This window comes from Bolinopsis microptera, chromosome 1, assembly GCF_026151205.1.
Source record: "Bolinopsis microptera isolate Bmic1 chromosome 1, MBARI_Bmic_1.0, whole genome shotgun sequence".
NCBI lineage: Eukaryota > Metazoa > Ctenophora > Tentaculata > Lobata > Bolinopsidae > Bolinopsis > Bolinopsis microptera.
Window position 1 is genome coordinate 13,574,907 of NC_087072.1, and position 24,210 is coordinate 13,599,116.

Consider the following 24,210-nt stretch of genomic DNA (forward strand, 5'->3'; position numbering starts at 1 on the left):
TAAACTTAAATACGCTTCTCAAATCTTTGTCTGGTTTCTTTTCAATAAAATATATTTTTTGTTACCCTATCACTGTACCACAAATGAACAGCTAACACTCCCTGGCAGCTACAGGATGTTAGTTGATGATTCAGATGACGAGGCTCCCTGCCTGATACCAGCCGAGGTTCCCACACTGGTTTCCGGATCTGTAGCTGAAGATGATACCCCCAACATTCCCGTTACCATCATTACCGGTCAGTACTGGTTAACAAGGTGTTTTACTGGTCAATACTGGTTAACAAGGTGTTTTACTGGTCAGTACTGGTTAACAAGGTGTTATACTGGTCAGTACTGGTTAACAAGGTGTTATACTGGTCAGTACTGGTTAACAAGGTGTCTTACTGGTCAGTACTGGTTAACAAGGCGTTTTTCTGGTCAGTACTTGTTAACAAGGTGTTTTACTGGTCAATACTGGTTAACAAGGTGTTTTACTGGTCATTACTGGTTAACAAGGTGTTTTACTGGTCAGTACTGGTTAACAAGGTGTTTTACTGGTCATTACTGGTTAACAAGGTGTTATACTGGTCAGTACTGGTTAACAAGGTGTTTTACTGGTCAGTACTGGTTAACAAGGTGTTTTACTGGTCAGTACTGGTTAACAAGGCGTTTTACTGGTCAGTTGTAAGGGTTTATCGAACTATTTTAAACTTCTCCGCAGTTCATTTTCACGTAACTCACTATAAATATACTAACTCACGCACGTATTGATACTTCGATCTAGTTCATCTTTTAGAAAAGTTTATCTTGGAGGATATCAGTGACGCGATTCCCACTACAGTGTAAGCTGCAGTGTAGCTGTAATAGTCTACCGCCATTCGGAATGAGTGTGAACTTGCTTACCAGGCAATCATGATTTCCGCTTGGTACTCATCAGGTCTCTAAGAAAGCCAACAGTGTGCTGATATGCACTGTCATATGTACTTCCTAGAAGCAGCACACGGCCCATTTCGGACTTGCACGAGTTATATTTTTAATTTGGCTGTTTCAGGTTATTTGGGAGCAGGTAAAACGTCGCTGTTGACGTATATTCTAAAGGAGCAGCATGGTAAGCGTATAGCAGTGATAGTTAATGAGTACGGCGAAGGAGCGGCTGTGGAGCAACCGGGAGCTCTGGGAGTGGGAAATGAGAAGTAAGAGGTGATTATAACTGATCATTTTAACGAACATTATTAAATTATATTATATATGCTTTTAAATGATTAAAGTATCCTGTTCTCTAATTAATCTCTGGCTTTGTTTTAACCTGATGACAATGTCAGGTACGAAGAGTGGCTGGAAATGACGAATGGTTGTTTGTGTTGTGCTGTGAAGAGTAACGCTGTTATGGCTATAGAGAAACTCATGGAGAAAAGTGGAAAGTTCGACTATGTTCTCATCGAAACAACTGGTAAATATTCTCTTTTAGTTCTACTGTTTTGAACTATATTTCGTTTTACCAAGACCCCGTAAAGTTGAAGCTACGAGATAAAAACACTATTAATAGCTAAGAGATCACCTCACCTGAAGAGTCTTCAGTGAACTTAAACTGTCCAGGTTTAGCTGACCCAGGGAACATAGGACAGACGTTCTGGGTAGATGAGGGACTTTCTAAACTGTACCTGGACGGTATTGTCACTCTCTGCGATGCTTACAACTTCAACAAAACATTCCAGGTATTTACACTCTTAGACTAGTTAGTCGTTATTTGAAATGGAATATTTCTATCAATATAATGGACCATGAATATGAAGATGTTTTTCTTCTCATAGCGTATCTTGCTGCTGATTCACTGTAATAAAACTGAACTATTTCACCACGTATTTGTCGCCGCCCCTGCACATATCCTCTATTCTAGGGTTTGCAACTTATCGAGATAATCGATACATTATAATTTATATAGAATTATGGAAATATTACCGGGTCGATATGTAGGACTAGGTAAGGCTTGTAGGTTATATTTATATTGGACTACGCTTTCTAAAACTCCTCCGTTCAACCCGTCTCATAGTAAATAAACTCTTCCATCCAAGTCGATCCCTTGCTAAGTTCACTAAGTTGGTAAAATCGTACTTTCTATGTTTTAGCGGGAGGAATATTATCTCGTTGCATACCCTATCTTCAACCTGTTCATCCATTCCTTCCATACAATCCACCTCATTGTCCATTCCCCAAGAAACTGGGAACCCATAATTTATATTGATTTGAAGTTGAACATACGCACAGATTGAAATTCCTTCGTCATGACTAAATCCTATATCCTAGACTCCATGAAATTTGTAGGCAGACTTTTAGATTAACATTTTTTAGCTTAAAATAAGTATCAATTCTAAACACGATCATAGATCATAATTCATAGCATAATAATATAGGTTGTAATGAAAAGTTCAATAAATGTAGAATTTCTCAGTATAATAGTAGCAATGATAAGCCTTACCAACACTCACCTCTTTCCTCAATTAAGTAATATTACAAAGTAAATCATATATATGATGAATGTTAAAAACTGGACTTCTGTGTTGAATTAAGTGATGTTAATTTTAAAGAATGTTCTCATTTTGTTCATCAATGGTTTCTTTAGTTCACAAATTATCTGTCTCAGCTAATACTTGATTTTGAAGTTCGCGATCCTCTTGTACTCGTAATGGTTCCATTTGCATGACATCTAGCCCGGAGTCAGCACTCTGTATGTCTACACTCCTTGTCTGAAAAAATCTTGCGATCGAAGACATAATTGTGGAGGTACTGTTCCTGATGAGTCTTTTTACTTCCCCTAATTTTCTTCCTAGGAACTCTGTTAAAGTTTTTTCGTATATCAGCGGGTTGATAACAGAGTTAAGTGGAAGAACTATCATCGCATACGTAGCATAGGGGGGGGTCCACGTTAAAAAAGTTAAATTCTAAGATCGAGATTTTGGAATTTAACATTAATTACTTTAACTTTTTTAACTTTTTTAACATAAATTAAAAATCAGATTTTGGCTGACTAATCGGTTCAAATTTTAACATAATTACCCAAATTAAACTCAATTATGAGTGTTGACCTTTAGTACTAGTAGTACCTCGCTCTTGCAATTGTTTTCTGTAGTTGTAACTGATTTGATAACTCTACAAAAAAAACACCTTGTATCTATATATACACATAATTGTATAATTTACTAATATACTTCGACTTACTTCGACTTAGGGCGGCTTCAGTGTCCGAACAGAAATAGTCTTCTTCCAAATCTGTCTATCCAGCATGAGTTTGTTAATCTCTTTGCTGTCGTCAAGCCCCGTGTCCTTCCGAAGGATGTCAATGTATGTGAGATGTGGTCTTCCCCTTCGACGATGTCCTTGAAGGGGTTCCCAGAAGAGAAGTTGATGACTCAATAGTTCTTCATGTCTGGCTAAATGACCTGCGAGTCTCATCCTCCGTGCAGCTATCTTATCAGATGCTCTGATGAGGTGTCCATACACCTTGGCGTTACTCAACTGAGTTGGCCGCAACACTATCTGTTATAAGATCAAGGTCGTCAGCAAAGTCCGCATCAGTGACCTTGACTGCCGGATAGCGACGGCTTCGTCTATGGTGTAGAGTAAACCCAAAGTCCCTACCCTCTAGGGACACCCTCATAATGTAGCCAATTACGATTATGAATAGGTAGGGCGCCAAAGTGTCTCCCTGCATCACTCCTGCTAGAATGAAGAATGCTTCACTCAGACCGTCCTCGGTAATCACACGAGCAAATGTATCTGCACACATTCTTTGTATCAAGCCTACAATCTCCTTGGGAATTCCATATGCCAGGAGGATCTTCATGAGGAGTCCACGGTGTCCGCTGTCGAATGCCTTCTTGAAATCAATGAAGAGCATTACCGCGGTCAGATCTTTATCCCGGGCTCCCTCAAATACCCTTCTTAGGCCAAGAATATGACTAGTTGTTGACCTACTCTCTCTGAATCCGTTCTGATTGATCCTTAAGATGTCTTCCATGGCAGGTTTGATCCTGTTCAGTATCATCTTATTGAGAGTCTTACTCACTATAGATGTCAGTGCAATACCTCTATAGTTATCTACTTTGGTCAAATTCCCTTTCTTTGGAACAGGCACGATGTTTAGGTGCTTCCATTGGTCAGGAACATCGCCATCAACTAGTGCTTTATTGCAGAAGTCAAGGATCAAATCATCAACATCTACCCTCTTCAGTACTTCAGGGGCAACTCCATCCTCTCCAAATGCCTTACCTTCTTTAATCGATTTCGTAGCCTCCTCCAGTTCGGTCTTGGTGAACTTATCCACACTGATGTTTTGTGGTGGATGTACGACTTGTATGTCCACCTCTTCGTTTGGAACTACTGGAGGTTGTCCAAGTAGCTTGGTAACGTGGTCTTTCCAGGCTCTCAATCTATCCTCTCTACTACCTCCTTCTACAAGACCACATGGCTTCTTCTTTCTCCCACTGACCTCATTAACAAGATTCCAGCTCTCTTTGTTCTTGCATCTATCGGCTGCGTTTTCAGCTTTTCTTATTTTCTGTTTAAGCAGCTCTTCCTCCACAGTACGGTAGCATGCAGAGAGAGTGTCTTTCTCCTCGGCAACTGTCTGTCTGTTGTCTTCACAAGGATCCAGATGGTAGGTCTCCTTTGCAGCAAACAATTTGCTTCTGGCTTCCTCTACTCGTGGGTCGTTGGCAGGATCGTCATACCGCTTCTTATGTACTTATTAGTGTATTCAAGTTTTTGTTGTGTATTCAAGTTTTTGTTGTGTGGAGGATGTTTTAACTCACTCTTGTGTGCCTAGTCTTGCACTGTCAGTATTTCTCGACACTTTGAGCACACAAAACTGTCAGTTTTCGCGACAATTGTCAGATTTCGTTTTCAGTTCTGTCAATTTCAAGCGCTACTAGCTCTACTACTAGACACTAGTAGTCTACTTCAGCTCACATTAAAGGGAGTTTTCGTCGTGCGTGTAGCGCCCTTCAAGTTTAACTTGGACGGATATGATTTATAAAACTTCTGATTATAATATTTATTATTTGTGACTTATAAATTAGTAACAATTATATTACCGTCTAAAAAAATTTTTGTCGAAAATTTATTTTATGAAGTCTAAAAAAATTTTTGTCAAAAATTTATTTTATGAAGGAGTAAGTTGTCAAAAGATGCGCATTTGTATATTCATTTATTGCTTGTTTAATTTGTTTTTTGTGTTTAATTTACGATTATTTGTGTTTGAGATTCTGTGATTAAATTTATTTTGTTGATTGTAATGTTGTGATATTGCATAATTTATTGTAAATGTAGCATATGTTTCAGAAAATTATGTAATGTAATGCGATGGAAGTTCTTTAAGCTGGCAATTCCAGTCCAAACCCTGGAAACATGACATAAAAGATTCGGTTTTACTTCTTTGAATGAAAAGCACTAATATTGTATTTTGTATCTATGTATTTTAGTAAATGGTCATTAGAACCACCGGCACCGTCCGGGCCCAAACAAACATTAGGTTTATGCAGAAGATGCTTCCTATTTGCATACTTCACTGCTTCAATAAACTTTCCATACTTAGTGGTGACGTCAGTTAGTAGGACCTAGATCTAGTTGCTCCTCACTCAAGAGTGCACTATACCTATTTCTAACTTCAACTCCATACTTGATCTGTAACTCTTGATCAGTTTTGAGACGACTGAAGTCGTAACATGTGACCCGTGGTGGACTTATGCTCTTTCGTAGACTGAGCTTTACAGTTGAGAGTACTGCCCGATGGTCAGAGCCCAGGGAATTGAAAGTGTTGCATGGCTCGGTGTTCTTTATTGAGCTCATCCACTTCTTCCGTACCAGGACATAGTCAATCTGGCTCCTAGTTAGTACTCCATCTGAGAGGTGAGTCCACTGCTTACCAGGACTCTTCTGAAAACGATGATTCGTCGCCTCTAACTCTCCCTCCAGTAATGTATCCCTGAGCAGATGACCATTACGATTGGTCACTTGATGCCAGTACCATCCCGTATCTTCACCATTCAACTTGCTGAGGTGAGCATTAAGATCTCCTATTACAAGTATTAGATGATGAGAGGGGACCTCCCTTACTGCTGCTCTCAAGCAGTCGTGAAACTCTTCGGCTTCTTCGACAGTTGCGGATTCCGTTGGACTATACACAGAGATTATGGTTAATCTTGGGTTTCCGTCCAACGACACAAGCATGCAGCGCTTACTATAGGTCTTGATAAGACTAACTGCATTAAAGGCTTGTTTAGTCAGCAGGAATCCCACTCCTCCTGTAGACGCTTGTGCTCTGTTTCTCCATGCTGAAGTTGTTATTAGGTGGACTCCCTTCTTGTGCCTCTCTATCTTGACTTCTTCATCATGCACAACTCGGTGTTCTTGTATTGCAAGGACAGATATCTGACTGCGCAAGAAAAGAATAACCATTTCAAGCCGTTTAGAAAACTCCCTCACAGTACGGACATTAAGAGTCCCAATGATACTCTTCGTTGTACAACTAACTACTCCTCCACTATTTTTTTGTTTTTTGATGTTTTCTGTTGGCTTTCTAGGATTCATAAACACATCATCAGCTGCCCGTCCACTATGTGGGTTTAAGACAACCGAGTCATAACTGTACTGATCCTCGATAGGCCTGGTAGGGGCTTGAACCCTAGTGCTTTTGGTTGTAACCATATCTGTTTTTCAAAAGGCTAAGTGACCCAGTGAAGTCCCCTTCACTGTGACAAATTGTCACTAATCCCAATGCCACGCCACCGGAACATTGGGGAAAACCGCAGGAACATTTTACCAACTCGAACATGTAAACGTTAACCACATGAACATAACGTTTATCAGGCTGTATCACTAGCACTCAACTTTACTCTACTCGATCTTCACCTGCTCCATGCAGGACTTAAGCTTATGACCTAAAGCGTAAGGGAGTTAGAGCGTGAAACAGAAATTTCCGCTTTGACGAGGGCTAACTCTCCCTCTGACTACCGAGTACCGGTTACCCTGGCACAGGGAGCTGTATCCTATCTAACAGAGCGTGGTCCAGTCTGACTGGGTCGTAGTAGAATAGGTTTGGAGGGTAACAGCCTACACCTCTTTAACTACTGTGCAATCCACAGTAAAGATTTATGAGTCTCCGAGCCCCTTGTGAGCCAAGAGTTTAGGAGTCAATGACGTTTTGTGATTGAGCTCCTCGGGACTCATTGTTTCCCGTCGCCCTTCCTGTATTTAGCCTGGACACAGCCCAGTTTCCAGTCTTCACCACGTGGAGGTAGCAGGGGAGGACTTGATGTGGAGTGGCTATCAACATGTTGACTAATGATTAACTGGAAGGGGGCACCACAGGGATACCCCTTTTCAAAGTTCTGACAACCTCACGGCAGCACAGGGTTTCTATCCAGCAGTGACACTTTGGGCCACCTAACCTTCACACAACCATTGGAAGACCAAATAATATAATCATTCATATAATAGGAAAGAGCATGTCGGCCAACCACAAGTACACAGTAGTGGTCAATGGGTTGGAATTGCGGGACAGATTACAGGTAGTAGCGAATGCTATTGATGCCAAGTATAACGGAACGTCAGAAACTGGGAAGGAGTGGGCAGAGTATTTGGGGGATGAAAATTACAGTCAGAATTCAGTCGGGACCCAAGGAAATGGCTCGCAGCCCGACCAATACTCATTAGGAGGGTGGCTGTCACGATATGGTCTGGAATGTTACACGGAACAGTTGGAAGAGGCGGGATTTGGATCACCCAGTAATTTCCAGTGTGTTCAGGAAAGTGACCTGGACAAGTTGGAAATATTTGACAAATGTCATCGGCTGACTATCCTGCATGCAGCCAAACGGATCCTTATTAGAGGAGTAGCTAATATCGTGAAGGAAGAATGTTAGAATCAACGAAAATAACATCCCCTGGCCCTCCTCGTCAGGAAACACAAATTGTATTGATACTTTTATAATGGACAATGGTACATAAATAAATTTATATATTTCTGAATAAGTTTCAATGTTCCATTTATTTAATATTATACAGCTAAATTAATATTATCCAGCTAATTTATTAAATTACTTTTGCAGATATTTTCATTTTATTCTCTCGATAATTGAAAGGTTTTATTTTACCCAGCTCGGTAGTTTTGAATTTCAATTGTTTTTAACATTTAAAGGATGAGGGGACCTTAGAATTTACTTCCAAATATTCGCGTTTAAGTCCTGTGAAAGTGTGTAGAATCAAAAAATACGCCGGACTGTGTAATCGATAATTCGTGCAATATCACGCCGCGCTCCTATTGGCTGATAGCAATTTTGGGCTGTGACGTCAATTATGTGTAAGACCAACGTGCGCGCGCACCCTTCGCTAGTGTCAACATTTTGTCCTGTTCTGTTTTAATTACGTTGTGTTACCTTTGGCGTTTGCGAGAGCGGTATCTTTGGTTGCACTAAATTAGTCTAAGTTACGAATAATTCTCTTTGATAGTTAAATGTAACTCAGAAAGGCTTTCTTGTAGTTGTAGTAAGTATTTCTATTTATAAATAGCTAAGATAAGTAGCATCCGCTAACTAAACCACAAACTGCTATTTTGTTTTGACTTGTTTGAAACCCGATATGGACACAATTAAAAATCGGCATATTTCTTTATTATATATTATATATACAAGAATAAAGGAATATTATTATATATATATATACAAGAATAAAGGAATGTATTTTTATATGAAATGTGCGACGAACAATATAAAATCAAGTGTTGCAATCGGCAGAGCACAATCAAATCAAGTGTTGCAATTGGCAGAGCACAATACATATGAAATAGAAGATATGTTGACCGACCCACTTAATATATGTTTAGCTTTTCCGAAACTTGTTCGTTTAGTGATTTAAATCCGACATATTTGCCTGACTTGCTGGGGTACATTCTGCGGATAACTCTCACCACACACTGTGGTAGTCATTTTACTAGCTGGCCCTTGGCGCCTCTAGTCCTATCTGAGTGCGCACGTGCGGTTTTACACTGCGTGTACCGGCCTTTAGTTGTACACTCATTTATAATTTACCGTTTTAGTTTGCTGTGACTTGAGTGTAAAGCGTAACGAATGTGGATGTGTTCGTCTGCTATGCTTGGTATAATATTGCTTGGTGTAATAGTTGCAAATCTTGCTTACGTTATAAATAGTGCCACATAGTGAGTTAGAACTTAAAAGCTTGGTGCTTGGTGCTTGTCCAACTGGAATGAAGACATGCATTTCATACCTACCCGATCCATTTTTATTAGGACCGTGTTGTGTTGATATGACATGTTGATATATCAACTGTGGTACGATACAGGGAGTTGCTAGGTGTTACGTTGGGAGCTATAAATATACATAATTTACATGCCTTTCTGTGTGACTTCTATCTTATTTCAGGTGTATCTCGGCTCATGGTTATCGTAGGGTGATAATTCTTTTTTCAACCGGTCATAAAAAGTCTCCTCTCCATTGGTTATAGGCTCGTTAGTATCGTAAATTGTTTATGTATTCTTAATTAGTAATTTAGTCAGCCCGCACGCTCATTTTACCTGTATTTCTATATGCGCGGATCAGAGCAACTCACATAATTGACGTCACAGGTTCAAATTGTTTTGGCTGGATATCTCGGCGCGCGAATGAAATACAACTTTGCGGATTTCACTAAAGTGGTTTATACGATTAATGTAATAAAAGGATTTGCACGAGAAAAAAACTTTTTCTAAGGTCCCCTCATCCTTTAATCAGTTTAATGATCAAATGTATCAATTATTTATCGGTTGTACCTATGTTATATTAGGACGCAATGAAACTACCGGACCACGATGTATGGGGACTTGCCACCCCATGGCAACATAAAAATATATCGACTCTGTTACATCGTTTCCTCAAATTATTTGTTATATAGTAGTGTTGTAAGTATTAAAACTGTATATATGACTGTTTTACTCTTGTCATGGGCATTCCTATATTCCTACATGTAATGACTAATGAACAAAAATACCAACGCATGACCTAAAAGTAAACTAGTCTAGAATATTCACTCCATTGCAATTTCAACCCAAATTTGAATTTATGTTAAAAAAGTTAAACTTTCTAAGCCTGAATTTTGAAATTTAACATTAATTACTTTAACTTTTTTAACTTTTTTTAACGTGGACCCCCCCCTAGCATACCATTCAGTCGCATCAAAAACGCCGAGGTTATGCATACCGCTGATAACAATAAATGGTACCCAACATAAGAAATCAGTGGCAACAATAAGAGCAATTTTATTTTGTACAGATCTATTGTCCCTCAATCTTTTTGGGGTATGATGCTGTCCTGATCTCCGTGAAGAAATCCTGGTTTGAATATTGATAACTATGTAGCAAAAAGTGATGATGATGAAGCAGACTAAGTTCACACCAAGCATTAGCCAAACTACTGGATCTCCTTTATGATCAGTTATGTCCGCGTTACTTTCAATCGATTGTCTGATTCTTCTTGCATCGTCACTCCTAACAAAGTACTTGAATAAGCAGACACCGTCGTTTCCATAAAAATGAACTGGACGTCTACTCAAAAGTCCATATTGTTGAGTGAACATACCGTCCACCTTATCACCGATTTGTTTCCAGGTCAAATCCGTAGTGATGTTAGTGGTATTATAGTGAGCTTGAAGAACATTGACATGTTTCTCTTTGTTGGGGAAGCCTATGAACACTTTGTAGGCGGGGTCATAATACATTCCTTGTACAAAATATCCCTCAAATGAAGGTATCAATGGTATAACAGCTATAGCAAGGGATGCGGCAAGGATTCCCGTCGCTAGGAAAGCTAGCTTGACAGCAGAGCTTTTGTTTGCAGGGCCTGGAATACTCTTTTTCTTAAAAGTGAGCCAGAACATTCGGATGATACTCAAGGCTGTCATGGCGAAAAGGGAGACTTGTGATCCAATCGTGCTGATGACCCCTAATATGGAGCATGCTGTTCCGGTGTACCATTCGGCTTGATGTCTGCAAAACCAGTTCCCATGTACAAAGCTATCATAGAAAGACAACAGAACCAAGTATAATCCGATAAATAGATCCCCTGATCCGATAAGACTGATCAAGGCTTTGTTAGGTAAAATACGTTCATTTCCACTATGCTTTATAGTTTTTAGTCCAATGAATACGGTGTACGAGTTAAATATCAATGCTAGCACACCCATAATCCAGGATGATACCTGCAGTGTTAAGTTTTCAAGTATCCTTTTCCCACAACCGGTATTACATTCATCTGAGAGGTCAAAGCAATCGTATATACCGTCACATCTCTGCGATAAGGAAATGAACTGATGCTTAGTTGAGTTCAAAGTTTCTTCACAAATCATGTGATTTGCACAGTTCAACTCGTCACTCATGTCCCCACAGTCATCTATGAGATCACATACTTGCTTGTATTCCACACATCTACTGTTATTGCATTGAAAATAGTCCTGGTGATATTGGCCTTTCTTTGACTTCTCAACAAACGTTAGAAAAGAGTTGTTAGCAAGCGTATATGCTCGATCAGGATATTGTCCAGGACATGAATTGTACAACAATGTTCTGTTTTTATTTAGAGGACATGGGGCATCTAGACATAGATCCATGCAACTTAGAAACAGGTAATATTCACCAAACAAATAGTTGCAATTAACCTTTGAGGTCGGAACGATTAACTCTGACTTCGTTATTCCAAATACATCAAACCAGGGTCGAACGAATTGTTTCACTTCACAGTTGGAGTCACTGCATACATCTCGCAATCCTCCGTGATAAAGAGCGGTCTTATTGATCGTTGGGAAATCTCTTGCAATCCTACAAACCTTATTCTCTGCACCGTCACCACACGTCTCCACTCCGTCACAAAGTTGTTCGAATTGAACGTATGGTTTATCACCTTTCGGACACAAATACACGTTATTGCAAGTTTCGTCACTTTCTTTAAATCGGTATGATTTGTCAGTTTGATTACCACAGAAATTCAAATCCTCAGCCTGTTCATCCATTCCACCCATACAATCCACCACATTGTCCATTATCCAAGAAACTGGTATTCCGACCATCATTTTAAAGCTAAACCTACGGACACACTGAAATTCCTTCGTCATGTATTCACACATGTCATGAAGTTCATCACTCCCATCAGGACAATCCTGCACTCCGTCACACATCCTGTGTTTGTGTACTCTACAATCAGTGGAAGTAGACGGTGATACACAACTGTGTTGAATGTCATCGTCACATAACTTAACTGGTAAACTAGTCCTCTCATCGTAAGCATAACACACCATGTACTTAGAAACACTTGACAAATATCCATTAATATCACAATACCCTCCTACTCGCTCTCTATCAGAACAGTTAGTCTGATCTAAATAGTTCAGACAGTATGGATATAGTCCACTCGTTATATCAAATACTGAGCACCTAGTATAGTTTAATATAGGTACTGTTCTAGTCTTGGTATTCACCACTTTACTGTAGTAATGTGTACACGAGTGTGGGGTAGTTTCAGTTACATTACAGTCCTGTTCATCCTCTCCTTTATCACAGGACCTGTATCCGTTACATAACCGGTATACAGGAACATACTTGTCCTTCCCCCAATATGTACAGTTAATTCCGTATTTATACCCGTTACAATCACTTTCATCTATACATCTAGTGACACATATATCATTACAGAGCTCTGTTGTTTGGTATCCTCTAACAGTTGCTGGGTACTTTCTCTGTGGGTCAGACGTTCTATTGATTTGTGATACAGGACAATCCTTATCTTCATTGCAGTTTTTATCACATTTGATGTATATGTTGTTACAAAACAAGCCTCCACACAGCACATCCGTGTTTGTTATATGAGTACTAAACCCACATGCCTGATACACGTGGGGATCGTTCTCACACACTGTAGAAACACTCTCAAGCTGATGGCTAAGGGTAAAATCGTACCCACCATGCTGTCCAAAGTACACATCAGAGTGGGTACACTTGAAATAGTTTTGTTTCCTCTTTTCATCAAAACACACATTTTTGAGGAAGCCCGCTACTATCATAACTGTGCAATTTTCTCCTGATTTTCTCAATTCATCCACAACCCTGTAGTCAACACAGTCCGGACAAGAACAATACTCAGTTGTCTTACCACACCCTCCATTCTGTCTACAACACGGGTTCTCCTCATTAGGGTCACACTCAGCAGGACTGCCATCAGGGAGGCGATAATCTCCACCACATCTCCCATCGTACCTCCACTTTATCTTGCCCCCTGATTCTTTCCACTCCCTATATATAATGGTGTAATCTACACAGAAAGAACAAGAACAGTGCTCAGTTGTGTTACCACACTGTCCATCATACGTATCATCACAACAAGGGTTCTCCCCATCAGGGTCACACTCAGCAGGACTTCCATCAGGGAGAGGATGCCATTCACCACATCTCCCGTAAGACAACCACTTTTTCTTCAATTCACCTGATAGAGTAAAGTAATGTACTATTAAGTGTTGCATGAATAGTTGATAATGTTAACATCAATTTATGTATAATTCCGCTGTCCTACAATTTCAAATATCTTACCTTGACAGAAGATGCCCTGAACTAAGACGATCAGTAGTGTGATCGAAAGTTTGACCCCCATTCTCGTTCCAACTGATTTCTTGAGTCGAGATCTTTAGAATTTAGCTAATTGAATCCTTGAATTAAGTGAAGCATGAACATTTTATAGGAAATTTCCAAAAATAAAATGGGTTTAAACCCATTTTATTTTTGAGTAAATAAATTTTTTGGTAATCTTGTTTTGCTCTTATAAGTGGGTCAATCATTTATTTTTAATTAAATTACACACTGAGTGGAGACTCTCATTTCGTCAACTACAATTAAAAATAAATACATTTTTTGATAAATATAAAAAATAAAAATGCAGAAGAAAACAAATCGAAGTCCAAAACATTTGATAATTGATCTCTCAACGGTCGTGTCATTATGAAGAACTAACGTCGAATAGTTTAAATGAGGGGCTGATATTTGTATTAAGTAGTGCTAACAATCGTTTTAAACGATTAAAAAATTGCCGAAATGTTAAGTGAACAAGCAAACAGAAATTACAAACGAAATGATATCATGAGGCCTATTTACAGTAAAAGTTCACTATTATGTTGAAAGTAAAATAATCACAAAAGTTCGTTTATAAATATACTGTGGAACTTAGAGGATTGATGGTTTAAAACTGACTGAGGTCTGAGCGCACCTCAGTTAAGTTCGTCAACTCTAAAGAAATACCCGTCCTGGTACGTACTACCCCGGCTCTGATCTCACTCTGGGTAAATATAGCGACTATGAGTATTTTGAGCATCAAATATGTCACGTGAACATCTAAACAGTTTGTAATTAGTCAATTTATTTCTAAGGACGAAACCAAACACCAAAATCAGCTCCTGAGTAGGCCTCAGAGAGAATGTTTGGCTGATGATTTTTTCTTCAAATTTATTTGAACAAAATAACGGTTTATTTTTCTTCAAATTTACACATGAGTAGAACCAATTGTCCGCGCTAAAAAGTATCTTCAACTGGCCGTGGTTTCTGAGTGTGGTTGATGATTAATTACGAAGTATGAACTACGGATAATCTATGAGGTAATAATTTTAAATAGAAATGAAGATTGTTCGAAAAATATTGTATAAGGTATTGCCTGTAATCGTTTGAATGACGGATGACCGGATGGTTACGCAAACGGTGCCCAACAAACAGAATTTACAAGCGAAATCATTTTTAACGGGCCTATAGTTTTGGGTAGTTTTATTTAAAGCAAAATCTATTATTATATAATATATATTTATGACCTCTCGTTTATGAATCTGTGAAACTGAAATGATTAATGATCGGGGACTGACTGTACACACTTCAGCTAAATTTGTTATCTCAAAATAAATGCGCGTCCTTGTGTGTTAGCCCTGATTTAACCATACGTCACTGTACCGTGTTGAATGCCATGAATATTCTAAGCACCGAATTTGTCACTTGATAAAATAGGCAGTGTTTGATTGGTCCTAGTAGGCTGGGAATTTCAGAGGGAATCTCTTGAAATTGTTGGCTCTTGTACGTCTTGGTTATGTAGGTGATCATGTTTCTTTGGACATTCTGATTGCCACAGAAACTTACGTCCCCAACAATACAAAATGGCCCAATTGTTAGGTGAACAAGCAGTGAACAGAAATTACAAGCGAAATGTATCAAGGCAGCGTTACAATAAAAGTTTACTGTTATGTTGAAAGTAAAATAACAAAAGTTCGTTTATAAATATATACTGTGGAACTGAGAGGATTAATGGTTTAAAACTGACTGAGCGTACCTCAGTAAATTCGTCAACTCTAAACTGTAAATAAATACCCGTGGCCGTCCTGGTACGTACTACCCCTGATCTCAACCTGGGTAAATATAGTGACTATGGGTATTGTGGGCACAGAATATGTCACGTGAACATCTGAACAGTTTGTAATTGCTCTATCTATTTCTAAGCACGAAACCAAACACCAAAATCAGCTCTTGAGTAGGCCTCAGAATGAATCTTTGGCTGATGATTTTTTCCTCCAAATTTATTTGAATAATATATTATAACGGTTTATTTTTCTTCAAATTTACACATGAGTAGAACCAATTGTCCGCGCTAAAATGTACCGTCAACTAGCCGTGGTTGATGAGTGTGGTTGATGATTAATTATGAAGTATGAACTACACATAATCTATGAGGTGATCATTTTTAAATAGAAATGATGATTGTTCGAAAAATATTGTATACGATATTGCCTGTAATCGTTTGAATGATGGTCGACGGACGACCGGATTGTTATGCAAACGGTGCCCAACAAACAGAATTTACAAGCGAAATCATTTTTAACGGGCCTATAGTTTTGGGTAGTTTTATTTAAAGCAAAATCTATTATTATATATTTATGACCTCTCGTTTATGAATCTGTGAAACTGAAATGATTAATGATCTGGGACTGACTGTACACACTTCAGCTAAATTTATCTCAAAATAAATGCGCGTCCTGGTGTGCTAACTGCTAGCCCTGATTTAACCATACGTCACTGTACCATGTTGAATGCCATGAATATTCTAAGCACCAAATTTGTCACTTGATAAAATAGGCAGTGTTTGATTGGTCCTAGTAGGCTGGGAATTTCAGAGGGAATCTCTTGAAATTGTTGGCTCTTGTACGTCTTGGTTATGTAGGTGATCATGTTCCTTTGGACATTCTGATTGCCACAGAAACTTAAGTCCTCAACGATAAAAATGGCCCAACTGTTAAGTGAACAAGCAGTGAACAGAAATTACAAGCGAAATGATATCATAAGGCCTATGTTGTAAGGATAAGGCTGGCACACTTATGCCCACGTCTATTTGTTCACGGACTTTCCTGACGAATATTTTGCCAGTAATTCACAAATACGGTAATACATATTCTCAAAGATATGGTGACTTTGGCTGGACATGTCCTAACTGTAAGAAAGCTCTCCTTGCAAAAACTGCTGTTAAAACTGCGGACTCAACTTGCAATACAAGCATGGACAGCACCAAGAGTGTGGCTAGCACCAAGAGTGTGGCTAGCACTGAAAGTGTGGCTAGCACTGGAAGTGGGACTACTACCACTACTGATACAACTTCAAGCAATGGAGATGAGAAGGCATTGATTGAAACTTTGAGCAATTTTAAAGTAAGTTTACTGTCAAGTGTAGAAGAACTTATTTCCATCAAACTTAAATCACACATAGATTCTTTGCTCACAGAAGTACCAAATCTTACACGAAGATCCAGCACCCCTAGTAGTGCATCATCTATCCCTAGTAGTGCATCAGCCCTAGCCCTGCAAACACCTAGTTCTTTAATTGCTTCCCCAATGAAGACTACCAGTTCACTTTCATCTTCAAAGAGCTACAGTGCTGCGTTGTCTCCTGAATCGGCTATAGATAGCTCCACTAGTACTGCTACTGAGAACTACATAGAACTAACCAAGAAGGAAACTCCTATGCAAAAACTTCCCTCTGGCAATATCCATAATAATTCTCCTGATAATCATGTTATCGTCCTCAATGTAGAAGCTAGTAATACTAATCTTGAGGAAGCAGGGAAGCTAGCTAGTAAAGCCCTTGGTACAATACCCATGATCTTCTTGACCCCTAAACCAAAGACGGGCAAAATTGTTATCTCCTTCCCTTCAGAAAAAGATAGAGAGGATGGGAAAATAGCCCTCGCAAACTCATCAGCTGTAACTTCGTCCAAAATCACTGTTAATGATGCAAAGAAAATGTTCCCGAAAGTCACAGTTACGAATATCCCAAACAACTTAATCTCCCACATTGTCTCTGAAAATCTATCAGTTCCTGAATTTCGAGAAAAGGTTAAAACCTTTATGGAATTGAAGCTTCTGGAAAAGAATCAATATGTTAAAGATTTGGTGACTAAGCATGATAGAACATTTAAAGTTGTGTATGTCAATTATGGAAGAGACTACACTACTGTTGGGATTAAAGTGTCTCCTGACATAAGGCATTTCCTGTTAAACAATCAGTCCATTTACATAGGAAATTCCAGATGTAAAGTAGTTGATAGATTTGATCTTAAGCAGTGCTTCCGATGTCAGAAACTGGGACACATTTCATCTCAGTGCAACGAAACTGATGTTATTTGCATGTATTGTAGTGCATCACACATAACACGGGCTTGTCCCTACAAAGAGGTCAGAAGAAGTCACAGATGCACCAACTGCTCACACTCCACCTATGAATCATACAGAGAATCTTGTAACACCCATCACTCTGGTGCTGAAAACTGTCCCATAATAATGCTGGAGAAAGAGAGTCTTAGACAAAGAACAGAGTACTCAAAAAACATGTGAAGACTACGCTTCTCAACCTAAATGTCGGACTGTTTAACACGAGGTCACTATGTAATAAAACTGCACAAGTATTTGAGCAACTGTCTGACTCCAATATCAATGCCTGTTTCCTGACAGAAACTTGGCTACGTAAGGGAGATACGTCAAAAATAGCGGAAATTAAAGACCTAGGCTATAATATTGTTCACCAATCTAGAGCTGGTAGAGGAGGTGGTGTCGCTATTGCCTTTAAGAAAGATATTAGCTTCAATAAACGCCCTACAAAGACCCATAAATCCTTTGAACATGTTGAGAGTGTGCTGAAGTCAAGTTCCAATGACCTTCTTCGTTTCTGCTGTGTCTATCGATCTTGTACGGCTAAAATGTCCAAAATGACAGACTTTTTACGGGAATTTGATGAATATCTTGACAGTCTAACTCACCTTCCAGGTAGACTGATCATTGCTGGAGACTTCAATATCCATGTCGAAGACCTCACTGATCCTGATACGATAAATTTTATCCATCTCATATCAAACTATGGCCTCATCCAGCATATTTCCAGTTCAACACACATTGGGGGTGGAATCTTAGACCTTGTTCTTACTAGAAGCAATGCGTGTGATATGTTGAACATAAAAGATATAGATGTAGCTAAAACAGTAACAACATCAGATCACTACTTCGTAAATTTCTCTATTGCCTTTCCTCACCACAAAGGAAGCAACAAAGAAGATATGGTGGGCAGAAAGATATCAGATATAGACATAAATCTTTTTAAGGAGGATCTGTTGCTATCTGACATAAATGACCCCAACAAGTTTATTGACTGCAACTCTGCCACGGAACTCTATAACAAAGAACTTCGCAGAATTCTTGATAAACATGCTCCCCTTATCTGTTTTAGCATTAATCCTGATCAAAGCAAGTGGGTGGACACAAAATGTCAAACTGCCAGAAGGAAACGAAGAAAAGCTGAACGTGACAACAGGAGACTTAAAACTGCAGATTCAAAATTAGACTATAAAAAAGCTGTTAAGCATGCCGAGGCAGTTATAAACACCACTAGACAGCTATACTATGAAAATCGTCTGCAAAGCTGTGAGGACAATAAAAAAGATACCTACAAAATAGTCAATCAGCTGATGGATCGGGACATATCTAAAAACTTGAAGCCTAATAACAAACCTGCTGAAACTCTATGTGAGGAGATGAAAGAGTTTTTCAATGATAAAGTGGAAAAGATTTACTCTGCCATTAACAATGATACTGCAGCTGACATTCTTCTTGACCACTCTGAACCATTTCAAGGTGAAGCCTGGAGCCAATTTGAAACCATAAGCGACAATGATCTCAAAAAGATTCTTTCTGACCTTAACAAAAAAGAATGTGAAGAGGATCCCATCCCTCTAAAACTTCTAATGCAGTGTTTTAATGAAGATAAACCAATTGTGTCATTTATTATCAATGACTCACTTGTCACTGGAAAATTTCCGTCAGTCCTAAAGAGTGCTCTTGTCAGACCAGCCATCAAAGATGATAAAGGAGATGTCAATAGCTTCAACAACTATAGACCGATTAGTAACTTACCTTTCCTCTCGAAACTCATTGAAAAGAGTGTCCAGAAACAGATGACCAAACATCTTGACTATCACAATCTTCATGCTGAGCATCAAAGTGGTTATAGGTCAAATCATAGCTGTGAAACTGCGACCCTTACCATCTACAATGATCTTCTTTGTATCAGTGACATGAAAAGTAAGGTTATCCTCCTCCTTTTGGACCTCAGTGCTGCTTTTGATACTGTAAATCATCACTTGCTCCTAAAAAAACTAAAAAAGGACTTTGGTTTTGAAGGTACTGTTCTCGAATGGTTTACATCATACCTTAATAACAGATCCTTCACAGTAACTATTGATAAATCAAGATCAAAGAGATGCTTCCTTAGAATTGGAGTCCCGCAAGGTTCAATTCTAGGTCCAATTCTGTTTATACTTTACACAAAGGAGCTCAATCAGATCGCAAAGAGACATGGATTTAACATCCACATGTACGCAGATGACACTCAACTGTACATTGAGTTTAACCCACTATTTCGAGATCTCTCAACAATCGAAGAGAGAATAACAAATTGTTTTGAAGATATTAAGACCTGGATGACCCAAAATAAACTCAAACTGAACCAAAACAAAACAGAAGCTCTTGTAGTACAGACCAAGAACAGTTACTCTTCATGTCCAGTCGATTCAATACAACTTGACAATGCAGCTGACCCTGTGGATGCATCCCGCACAGTGAAAAGTTTAGGTGTCCTATTTGATCAATTCCTAACATTTGAAGACCAAATAAATTCAATTATCAGTTGCTGCAACATCCATCTGAGAAACCTTCGAGTTATAGGCTCAAAGCTTAACTATGATCTAAAAAGACAGCTCATTCACTGCTTGATCTTTTCAAAACTAGACTACTGCAATGGACTCTTATACGGTTTACCTGATCTTCTAATAAAGAAACTCCAGAAGGTACAAAATTCCTGTGTTCGATTCTTGTTTGGTTGGAAAGCTATCAAAAAATGGGACAGTGTCACTCCATTCCTGAAAAAAGCCCATTTTCTTCCGATACGACAACGAATAGAGTATAAGATTGCTCTAACCGTGTTCAAATGCGTTAACAACATAGCGCCGGAGTATATCATCAAATGTATTGACATCAAAAGTCAACCTGTACGTGTACTAAGAACTGAAGAAGACTATTTCCTCCTAAATGTTCCTCCTATTTCAAACTATAGTAAAACCGAGAGAAGTTTCAGCTACTGCGGACCCTCTGTTTGGAATAAGCTTCCTTATCAATTGAGAACACTAACCGATATCGTCTTATTTAAAAAGAAACTAAAAACTCATCTCTTTGAAAACGTATTTGTATAAGTATCATGTATTACCTTTCTCATAAAATCCATACTTCATAAAAATAAGTTCTTATGTACATGTTACTCATGAGTCGCTTTAGATGGTTTGAACTGAATCTTTGGGTTTTGAGTTCTTTATGGCTATAAAGCGATGTATAAATTCCTACTTATTATTATTATTATTATTATTTACAGTAAAAGTTTACTGTTATGTTGAAAGTAAAATAATCGCAAAAGTTTGTTTATAAATATACTGTGGAACTGAGAGGATTGATGGTTTAAAACTGACTGAGCGTACCTCAGTAAATTCGTCAACTCTAAACTGTAAATAAATACCCGTGGCCGTCCTGGTACGTACTACCCCTGATCTCAACCTGGGTAAATATAGCGACTATTGGTATTGTAAGCACCGAATATGTCACGTGAACATCTAAACAGTTTGTAATTGGTCTATTTATTTCTAAGCACGAAACCAAACACCAAAATCAGCTTCTGAGTAGGCCTCAGAAAGAATCTTTGGCTGATGATTATTTCTTTCACAATCATTTGAACAATATAACGGTTTATTTTTCTTCAAATTTACACATAAGTAGAACCAATTGTCCGCGCCAAAATGTACCTTCAACTAGCCGTGGTTTCTGAGTGTGGTTGATGATTAATTATGACTTGTATGAACTACGCATAATCTATGAGGTGATAATTTTTGAATAGAAATGATGATTGTTTGAAAAATATTGTATAAGGTATTGCCTGTAATCGTTTGAATGACGGATGACCGGATTGTTACGCAAACGGTGCCCAACAAACAGAATTTACAAGCGAAATAATTAGCGGGCCTATTTAACAGTTTATAGTTTGTTTAAAGCAAAATCTATTATATATTTATGACCTCTCGTTTATGAATTCGTGAAACTGAAATGATTAATGATCTGGGACTGACTGTACACACTTCAGCTTAATTTGTTATCTCAAAATAAATGCGCGTCCTGGTGTGCTAGCCCTGATTTAACCATACGTCACTGTACCATGTTGAATGCCATGAATATTCTAAGCACCAAATTTGTCACTTGATAAAATAGGCAGTGTTTGATTGGTCCTAGTAGGCTGAGAATTTCAGAGGAAATCTCTTAAAATTGTTAGCTCGTGTACGTCTTGGTTATGTAGATTGTAGGTGATCATGTTTCTTTGGTCATTCTGATTGCCACAGAAACTTAAGTCCTCACTCCTCAAGTCTATTCTCTCTAATATATTGTACTTTTCCAGGAAGCAGGAGGAAAAGTGACGGAGTGTGAGCTGCAGTCCTCACTCCTCAAGTCTATTCTCTCTAATATATTGCACTTTTCCAGGAAGCAGGAGGAAAAGTGACGAAGTGTGAGCTTAAGTCCTCACTCCTCAAGTCTATTCTCTCTAATATATTGCACTTTTCCAGGAAGCAGGAGGAAAAGTGACGGAGTGTGAGCTTAAGTCCTCACTCCTCAAGTCTATTCTCTCTAATATATTGCATTTTTCCAGGAAGCAGGAGGAAAAGTGACGAAGTGTGAGCTTAAGTCCTCACTCCTCAAGTCTATTCTCTCTAATATATTGCACTTTTCCAGGAAGCAGGAGGAAAAGTGACGGAGTGTGAGCTTAAGTCCTCACTCCTCAAGTCTATTCTCTCTAATATATTGCACTTTTCCAGGAAGCAGGAGGAAAAGTGACGAAGTGTGAGCTTAAGTCCTCACTCCTCAAGTCTATTCTCTCTAATATATTGCACTTTTCCAGGAAGCAGGAGGAAAAGTGACGGAGTGTGAGCTTAAGTCCTCACTCCTCAAGTCTATTCTCTCTAATATATTGCACTTTTCCAGGAAGCAGGAGTAAAAGTGTCGGAGTGTGAGCTTAAGTCCTCACTCCTCAAGTCTATTCTCTCTAATATATTGCACTTTTCCAGGAAGCAGGAGGAAAAGTGACGGAGTGTGAGCTTAAGTCCTCACTCCTCAAGTCTATGATCTCTAATATATTGCACTTTTCCAGGAAGCAGGAGGAAAAGTGACGGAGTGTGAGCTTAAGTCCTCACTCCTCAAGTCTATTCTCTCTAATATATTGTACTTTTCCAGGAAGCAGGAGGAAAAGTGACGGAGTGTGAGCTTAAGTCCTCACTCCTCAAGTCTATTCTCTCTAATATATTGTACTTTTCCAGGAAGCAGGAGGAAAAGTGACAGAGTGTGAACGTCAGATAGCACTGGCTGATGTTGTGATACTCAACAAACTAGATCTTATCAACGATACTATCAAAGATAACATCAGTAAAAAGATACAGAGTATCAACAGTTCTTGTGATATACAGTATACCACTTACAGTCGGATTGATCTAGATACGATACTTGGAATTCAGGCTTACTCCAGCGCTGCCCCTCCTCCAAGGTTTTACTTTTTTAATTAATTAATTAATTAATTCTCATCTTCATGTAGAGTAAACCTCGATCATAGAGGTTCTGAAGAGTATCCTAAGTTCCACAATTATAATGAATTTGCACTCCAGTTCCAACAAATATGTACAATGAGCTGTGGTATCGATATTTTTATAATTCCACAAACATTATCTTGCTAAATGTTTTGCTTGTTGGATTATTCCAGAGTTTTCTGCTGAGTACAGTAACACCGTCCCAATCTTCAGCACGATAGAACACAATATATCATCAGCTATCAGCACAGTTACCATGACAACTGATATTATCATGAAAAGAGGAGATATAGAGAGTGCTTTAGAGACTTTGTTGTGGGAGGATCTTGATTCTTTCTCTAATTCTGATAACAAGTTGGTTTAGTAGAAAATTTCAATTTTTCAATTTCGATTTTGTCAAGAACTAGAACATATATAATATAATATATATTTTATATGATCATAAGTTTTTCACTGGAATACTGACTAATCTTTATCTCTCCAGAAAAGAATCACACTCAATGGAGGACACCGGAGGAATGAACATTCTGCGGTTAAAAGGGAAGCTTCAAACCCCAGAGGGTTGGATTATGATCCAAGGAGTAAGAGACATGTTCGATATAACCGAGATAAAGGGAGATAATATCCCGTACCAACATTTAGTCTTTATCGGGGTCCACCTGGACAGAGTTAGACTTTGTGACGTCACTAAAATGAGAGTCAGATGACCTGGAGTCTGGAGTCTGTTATTTTAGAGTCTATTTTATTTAAGAAATTTGTTTAAAGTTTAATTGACTTTCTCAAGCGTCATTATTGAGGGTCGATAAATTGGAAGAAATGTTTGGAATATCGTTGGAGTTTATATTGGTGGGTGCGGCACTTTTTTATAACTTATTATCATTAGTCGTGTTGATCATGTGCTGTTCTTTAAAGAAATATATTTCGATCATGTCTTCAATCATCTTTATTAAATAGTTTACTTTACTTT

At 38.6% G+C, this 24,210-nt stretch overlaps 1 protein-coding gene across 1 annotated transcript; it reads left to right on the top strand.

The window, feature by feature from the left end:
* The first annotated feature begins 115 nt into the window (after window positions 1-115).
* LOC134816913 (zinc-regulated GTPase metalloprotein activator 1-like) lies at window positions 116-24,130 on the top strand. Its single transcript, XM_063825982.1, has 7 exons — window positions 116-236; window positions 1,031-1,172; window positions 1,302-1,429; window positions 1,576-1,694; window positions 22,980-23,203; window positions 23,457-23,597; window positions 23,728-24,130. The coding sequence occupies exons 1-7, from the start codon at window positions 116-118 to the stop codon at window positions 23,948-23,950; spliced, it is 1,098 nt and encodes a 365-aa protein (XP_063682052.1). The 3' UTR covers window positions 23,951-24,130.
* Window positions 24,131-24,210: the final 80 nt, after the last annotated feature.

Excerpts from the sequence above, each read along its gene's own strand:
- LOC134816913 (XM_063825982.1), top strand. The coding sequence starts at position 116 with ATGTTAGTTGATGATTCAGATGACGAGGCTCCCTGCCTGATACCAGCC. Across the intron at positions 1,695-22,979 it reads ACTTCAACAAAACATTCCAG|GAAGCAGGAGGAAAAGTGAC; the intron begins GTATTTACACTC and ends GTACTTTTCCAG. Across the intron at positions 23,204-23,456 it reads AGCGCTGCCCCTCCTCCAAG|CACGATAGAACACAATATAT; the intron begins GTTTTACTTTTT and ends CCCAATCTTCAG.